The 8073-nt window shown below is 40.5% G+C and overlaps 1 protein-coding gene across 1 annotated transcript in view; it reads left to right on the top strand.

The window, feature by feature from the left end:
* Nucleotides 1–8073, top strand: part of DPP10 (dipeptidyl peptidase like 10) — a 382909-nt gene that overhangs the window by 297328 nt on the left and 77508 nt on the right. Inside the window, exons 7-8 of the mRNA XM_019554481.1 lie at nucleotides 1746–1866; nucleotides 6412–6566. Coding sequence (XP_019410026.1) covers nucleotides 1746–1866; nucleotides 6412–6566 — 276 coding nt within the window. The remainder of the gene's footprint in view (nucleotides 1–1745; nucleotides 1867–6411; nucleotides 6567–8073) is intronic.

Below are 8073 nucleotides of genomic sequence, written 5' to 3'. Positions count from 1 at the left end.
TGGGTAGAATTCACACCGTTTTGAATTTCTGATCCCAAAGTAACTTTGTCCCAAATCACCCTTAGTTCCTAATAATAGCTCAAAAATGCTTCAGTGCCTATGGTAGGAAAGACCTCGGATTTATTGCTTTATGTGGTTGAAACCATACATACTATTAAATATCAAGAAATCTCCCTAGTTTGCAGATGCTTGAGGGGGGGGAATCTATTTCAGCTTGTAATTGTGAAGGGGAGAGGGCAGTAGTAATAATAACAAGAATACTTAACCGTCGGATTGGTATTTTCCCACAAGCCAGGGTTTGATAAATATCTGGGCCTTTTAAATGATCTTCAGTGGATATGTATTTATTGCGCTTTAGTAGCCACTAAGGCAGTGTGTGGCAGCATATACCAAAAAAGAAAATAGCACCAAATATTCGATTGCATATTGGTTTTCTGTTGCTATGTTATCTGCTTTTTCCTTGCTGAAAATCTATTATGAAGCACACTTAATACTGTGTGCTGTACAAACACGTAGACGGACATGTTACTTCAAGGATAAACAAGAAAACTAGGTTACAGTGTTTACAACTGAAATTATCCTTGAACTATGAATGCTGACAGCAGATGTGAGAGAGGGTTGAGGAATGGTGGGAAAAATAAAGGACTTGGAAATTTCTTTGGGAGGAACATTGTTACAAGAATTCACATCAGCTGATCCTCTATTTGGCTTTCCTTTTTGTTGCGTGTTTGGTCCCGTTGCTGTTTTTTGCTAATTTCTCCAAGACGTATTTCTTATTATCATCAGATAACACCAACGGCGAAATCTTGACGAAGCCTAAAAGAAAAAGCTTATTTCAGCGAAGATTATGGTGGTAGCGGTGAGGGCCCTTGTTCAAACAAGAAAGGAAATTATGCAATGCATAGTGCTATTTGTTGGGATGTGTAGGGTTTTCAGTCAAAACAGCTGTTTCATTAATATAGTCACATACCTCAAACCAAATTTTTCTCCTGGTCCTTTTTTTTCCCCTTGCCTTCTTTTACACCGTTTGCTGCCATAGCACCCTGATGTTGAAATTATAAGGAGGGGACTCTGAAGGCCTTCCAAAGAGAGGGAGTAGAAAAGGATAATGGAAAGAACAAAGGACTATAAGAAAAAAATAGTAAGGAGAGAGAAAAGTGCAGTCTTTCCAATCACCCTCATGGAAGAAAGAATGAAACCAGACTCAATAATAGGAGGCTCATTGGTATAGCCTACTTTGTTTAAGGCATTTGGATACCACATTGAGGAGTACAACCTCAAAGCATAGTCATCAATAGTCAGCTCTTCTCTTTCATTGTTGCTTCATTCAATTCTAGTGATCTATACCTTTAATGTATAGGTAAGATAGAAAATCATCTAATTTAATAGATCAGAACAACTTTATTAGGATTAGATAGACAGTTTCACAAACTTCATTCTATTCACATTTGGCTTTATGCTCTGGGTGTTTCTGGGAACTATATTAAGGTTACCTAAAGTAAATAGAAATATTTCAATTGACAAAAGAATTACAAAAGGAGGATTCTAGGTGGCAAAAGTGTTAAAAGTTTGTTACAAATTGATAATACCATAATATATAAAAGTTTTCAATGGAAACTGATGATGAATTATTCTTTAGACTGTTATGAAACTGTGGAAATTGTATTTCTGTCGCTGGTATGAAAACATTCATTTATGTCAACCAAAATGTGATTTTTTTCCTTCATTCCTCTTACCTGATCTAGATTTATATTTTTGAAAATAACATCTACTATCAACCTGATGTAAAGAGTAGCTCATTGCGACTGACATCCTCAGGAAAAGAAGGAATTATTTTTAATGGAATTGCAGACTGGTTATATGAAGGTAAGCTGGACAAATATAGACGTTTATTAATACAGAAAAGAGATTCTTGTACAAAACCTGCAGGAGAAATCTATTCATTCCAGACAATGCTATCTGAGGTTGGTTTCCTCTCTTTTTTAATCTCTCTCTTATTTTCTTTGAAAATTGCCTTCGTATCTTTGCATCTGCTCATACTTCAGGATGCTTTATCCTGAAGTAGTGTAGTTTACTTCATATAAAGCATGTGCATCTACACATGCACATGCTTACTGTGCAGTAAACCTCGCTAATCACAAGTACATTTTCTACCTGCAAATACAAGTAGCAAATTTACTTGTGTTTACTAACTGTGCAGTAGTGCTTATATAGGTGCCTGACTGAGAGCACATCTGTACCCAGCCGGCCGGCCCCCAGGAGGTACTGCTGGGGCAGGCTCTGCCACTGGAGCCCAGGCAGGGACTATGTCCCCCTGGCCAACTGCTTCAAGATCATGATTGGGGAGCAACAGAGCAAGGAGAGTCTTATCTCCCAGCACCAGCTGTACAGTTGCAGAGCTGGGTGCTGGGAGATAAGGATCTCACAGTGCCAGCCCCATGATTGCAGAGCTGATGTTGGGAGCTCCCTGCTGGCAGGGGCTGGCAAGCCTGTTCCCCTCCCAGCTCTGTGATCATGGATCTGAGCAGGGAACAGGCTTTCGAGCCCCCACCTCTGGATCGTGGAGTAGGGGCTAGGAAGTTTCTCAGTCAGGGACAGGTACCAGCCCCCTGCCCCACCAGCAGATCAGGGCAGGAGGCTTGGACCTGCCTCTTCCCTGCAGCTCTTTCTAAGTCCCCTGCCCCAATCAGGGTGCCAGGGCTGGGAGCTCCCTGCTGTCTGGGCAGGGGGATATTGTCCCACCTGGGGCAGGGAGCAATGTCCCAGCTCTGGCCAGGAGACAGCTGTTTCCTGTCCCAGTGCTCCCTGCCAGCCTCTCGTTAGCACCCAGGGGAGACTAGAGTTCCTGATGGTGGTGATGGAGGCCCATTGCAGGGCACCAGGAAGTGAGAACAGTTTACTGACATTAGCAGCAAATTTGATCCTGCTTCCCTACATGTGTAGATGCCTGCCCAGGAGCATTTACTCATGAGTAGTTTACTCATGAGTAAACTGCTCCTGGATCTAATACATGTGTAGACACATCCAGATCGAATGTATGTTGTTATGAGCATCAGGTTATATGTAAAAACAATAAGCAAAATCCTGGTTCACTGAAATCTGTGGGGCCAGGATTTTGATGAACCTTACTAGTTGAAATATGTATATTCCATATATTTTGGTACCTTTACTGTATGAAAGCATATTCCAGCAGCTCCCTTAGTAAAATAGTTGCAAAACTAAATTGCCAACAATGTGTTATCCTTCAGGAAGCTTGTTTGCTTGTTTCATGCATTCTAAGGCCTAGAGTATCATCATTCGTGTCATATAATGTTGCTTCAGATGCAGTATTAGTATTTTGTGATAGCATGATCCAGGCACATACAGCAATAATTCATTTATAGGGTCTTCATTTAAAACTGGATACAAAAATAAAAAGGTCCCAAATTATCTTATATTTGGTGAAACTGTGACAGGGTCACCCAATCCCTTTTACATCCAGAGTTAGATCCACAGTGTAGAGTTGCTCTGTTGCAGATAGGAGATGGAGGCCAGCTACAGGGAAGAAAACTGTAAGCAATGGATTGGGCAAGTTGGCCTGCACAGCTTTTCACTCTCCCTCCCTGCTTCTGTATACTGTCTGCAGCAAACTGACAGGCAAGCAGGCTGGGGTTGTGGGGGCTGATAACTATGTTTATCACCCTTATCTCAATGTTTATCACCTATTAAGATTGCTGAATCAACAGGTAGAATCAACATGGACCCAGCATGTGGTCTGTTAGCTAGTACACAGACACCTCTTCAGCAAGGCAGTGGGGGAAGCAAACAGCTCTTACACAGCGTTTCCAAGGAAGGACATTAAGCTACCTGTTAATTAGATCCAAAAAGCCTGTCACCTGTCCACCTCTGTCTTCTCCCAGAGCACAGAGTGTAGCCAACATACGGTGTGCTAGCTAGTGCTGAGAAGTCTGTGAGGGATGGGGGAATGCTTGCTTTGCACAGAGTGGGGAAGGGAGGGGAGGGGGGAGACCAGAAGCCAGGCAGATGCCTGCAGAGACTGCTGGAGCTGCAGCCAGGGAGCAGAGGGGAGGGGCCAGCCCTGCTTTGGAGCAGGGAGCTCCACCCAGCCCCGAGAGCATGCAGGGATGCTGGGGGTGTCCGGTTTATCTTAAATCAGCAAAGAGTCTGGGACAGACATTGCACAAACAGGTTTGAGCCAAATCAGTTACATCTGATACTACATTTGACCAGCTTTATTACAAACTGTTTTCAGCCATTTTCAAACTGGTTTATGTGCCCTGAACATCTGTTCTACTACAGGCTTAAACCTGTTTCTGATCACTTAAACTGGTTTATGTGTAATATCTGTCCGTAGCAAGAGACACAGGATCAGTGAGGCCACAAGGTGCCACCACAGCTGCCAATTAGAGTTGGGTCCCATTACAGAAACCCTTGTCAATTTTGTTGTTTGTATAGGCAGACTTTGATCTTCAAAATGTCCGGTGTAAATCCAGAATAAATCAGTTGAAGTAATGTAAATCTAGAGTTTTCATCAAGAATATCGGCATGGACAGAATTGAGCTCAATGTTTCTGTGAAAAATAATATGGATATAAAAGTCAGAACATGAACATCCATGTTGGACTAACATATACATGTTAGTGCAACTCAGAGGAGAAATCAGCTGTAAAGCACAGATTCAGGAAAGTACTGAAATTGTGTTCAGCTTCAAGTACATGCTTAGACCAGTTTAGTGTTTTGCAGAGCCTACCAGAACACCACTTATTCTATCAACAGTATCCGCCCCTTTCCCTTAACATCAACCCAGGATAGACTTCAAAGAAACTGTTGCAGAGAACAAACCATTCCCATTAAATAATATGCCACACTGCTGTGAAACAAAACTGCCTGGCTTCCTGTGGTGTCTGTAGTCTTCAACAGCTTCTTAAAATATCACGCTTCCCCCTGTACCCTAAACATGTTCAGATCCCTATGCTCAGTTTCTCAGTGCACAAAAAGATTTTGACATCGATATAAAATATTTTGGTTCTGCCTCCTATTGCTTTAATCTTTTTATCCTGTAAATATCCTACTACATAGCGATTCGTTTAAAAAACAATCAAATATATTACATGTCACATATTTCTTATGGATAATTAAATAACAGGTAAGGAGGGTACCAGTGACAATGGGTAAAGACAAGGAATATAAAAAGTACTTGTGAGAGTTAAGTGTCCAGCTCTCATTGAATGTCAGTGGGGTTTGAGTTTGAGCACACTGGGCTTCTTTGAAAAATCCACTTTAAATGAAGTCTCTGAATTTAGAATAGTCATTTGCATTCCCTATCTGTTTAAACACCTTTACTTAAATGATTACCTAACTCCAAGGTTTTAGTATTTCCATTAATATTTTTAAGCATTTAATGGGTCAGTAAAGTTCAAAACTAAGAGAAAAGGCACCTTTAGCATGGAAGAACACTTGAAATGCACCTCAGAACTTGCAAATCTAATGTGATTGCATATAAATTGGTGTATTTAAGCATATTAAGTTAATTAAATCTGACATGGCAGATCAACTTTCTGCTAAAACAAAGTTAAGTTTGCATGGGTCACATCCATAAACACTTCACTAGGCAGCTTAAAGCCAAATTATACTAACCTTCTGGTGGCACTTAGGCAAGTGATACACTTCTCTGCAATTTGCCCTAACTAGGGGACAGCATGGGACTGTCTTATGCCAGATATCATTCTGAACATCTCTGATCTCCAGTACACTGGGACCACTGCTGCATCTCTTTACTGAGTGCAGTATATGTCCTCCTACCCTCCACCAGCACAGCTGACCAGTAGTTTGGCAGACTGAGTTATACTTCTACGGGGTCTCCACTCCTTTGTAGATAGCGTATGTTTTGTGCACTTATTTGATTCATATGGGACTCTACGTAGCATTTAAGCAGAATCTAACCTAAAAGAAGTCCTAGTGAAATCACTGGAGCTGTATAAAGTGCCTCTTATGCATGTTTAGTATTTAGGCAAGTAGACTTTGCAGTAGTCCGTAAGATTATTCATTAGAATAAGATTGACTCACTGAGGAGAATGAGGGAAAGATGGTCAGTTTTCAGGAGGAGCATCATTGTGCAAGCTAGAATGAACTTTTGTTGCATTTTGGCAAAAGCTTCAAGATCTCTTTCCTTTAGCTCTGGCATGTCACGTTACTAATAAATCACTCAGCAAAAAAAGGGTCACAAAACTAGCCTTTCATTTGATATCCTGGCAGTTCATTTCAGTCCAGGATCATTTTCAGTGCCTCCTTATGGCAACAGATGCATTAGAAGGCCACATAAAAACTGTGTAAAACTTAAATGGATATTCTGCTATCTATTTTGCATAATATCTATTTTTATGCATTCTCAAGAATACATTTTTTTTGGCAGAGGAACTACTTCACTCTCACATTGCCCACTGGTGGTCGCCAGATGGAGAACGGTTGGCATTCTTGATGATAAATGACTCCTTTGTACCAAACATGGTTATTCCTCGCTTTACTGGAGGACTGTATCCCAAAGGAAAGCAATATCCATATCCTAAGGTAAGTAAAGCCTAAGTACAATCTCCAGCCCTTGTGCATAGTTCAGTGAACTGACTGATAGTATTCAGCGTTACTGAAGAGTGTTTTAAATAGTAACAGAAGCTGTTTTCATTGATATAGCTTTACAGAGAATGGTGTTCTGAATGGTGCTATTTCAAACAAGGCTGTAAAGCTTTTTAAAGGATAGAACCCACTAGGTCAGAGTGGAATGAGCAGCCTGATACATGCTAATTTCATGATTGCCATCTGGTGTGCTAAAGTCAGTCCACAGCTTTCCAGCAAAGAATGGAAGTGATCAGAGGGATTAAAAAAATAAAAATATAAAAATGGAATAAAAAAATGCTGCCATAAGTGGCTTGGCAGCTGGGAGATAAGGATCTCACAAAGTGCTACAGGCATTAGTGGGTATGTCTACATGTGCATTTAAGCATGGCTATAGTTTATTAGCATTAAGCGATATTTGTTAGGTGTCTATACGTGCCGGAACTTGGGACTGAACTTAATGAACTTGGAACTAACATTGGTGCTAAGTCCTTGCAGCCTGCCATGTGCCCCTAGTGCCTGGGCAGACCCAACTCTAAAGTTTGGGTCAAGTCTAGTCATGCATTAAAGCACTTTAACTAATTGTGTCTAATTTGATACCTCCATTTGCAAGTATCAAATTTAGGTGTGATTAGCCTAATTTCACCATTTTTAAGGCTCATTAAGGGCACACATGTGTAGACATGTGCCCATAATGCACATTAAATTAAGCTAATGCACACTAATGCATCTCATGTAGATGCGCCTAGTGAGTTTTTAAGTGCAGCTGTATAGACCACTTTAACATAACAGGTTCATAGCTAATAAAAGGTTTCATAGTATTTCAGTACTCCTTTTCATCATATGACATTATTATTAATCAGGGTGAGTGACTAATGTCAGAGAAAATAAACAGTAAAGCAAACATGCTTCTAGCCTTCATACTGAAGTGAACTCAGCTTTCACTGAAGTATAAGAAAGCTTTGGATTGGAGACTCTCATCTTTGTGTTGGGAAAGCTATAAAGGTCATCTCTCATCTCCCTCATCCTCCCCTCCCCAAATTAGACTCTTTCTAAGGATTCTGGAGTTTTTCTTGTAAATCTCCACCGATCCTTGCCTCTATGAACCTATCAATATCTGGCTTTACTCATGTGTTTAAGTTACTACATCTGTAGTAGCGTTTCCTCCAAGCTTCTACTGTATGACTGTATCTCTATCTTGCATGCATTACTCAGGTTCAAACTATAAACTGACTAAGAAAAGGATTCCTTGTGACATTATGACCCTCATCCTTCTTTCCCACAGACAGGTTTTAAACCCATGTAAACCCATACACTTCAATATAGTTACAGCAGATGTGTACCGATGAATAGCGCATTAGGCTCACATATACAAAAATGGCCTATTTTTATACTCTGGAATGAATGTAATGTGAATGACACACACATACATACATGCATACATATATATATATATATATATATA

This window comes from Crocodylus porosus, unplaced genomic scaffold (genome assembly GCF_001723895.1).
Source record: "Crocodylus porosus isolate Cpor-Errol unplaced genomic scaffold, CroPor_comp1, whole genome shotgun sequence".
NCBI lineage: Eukaryota > Metazoa > Chordata > Crocodylia > Crocodylidae > Crocodylus > Crocodylus porosus.
Note: the sequence above shows the minus strand (reverse complement) of the source record. Positions and strands in the feature narration are given on the sequence as shown.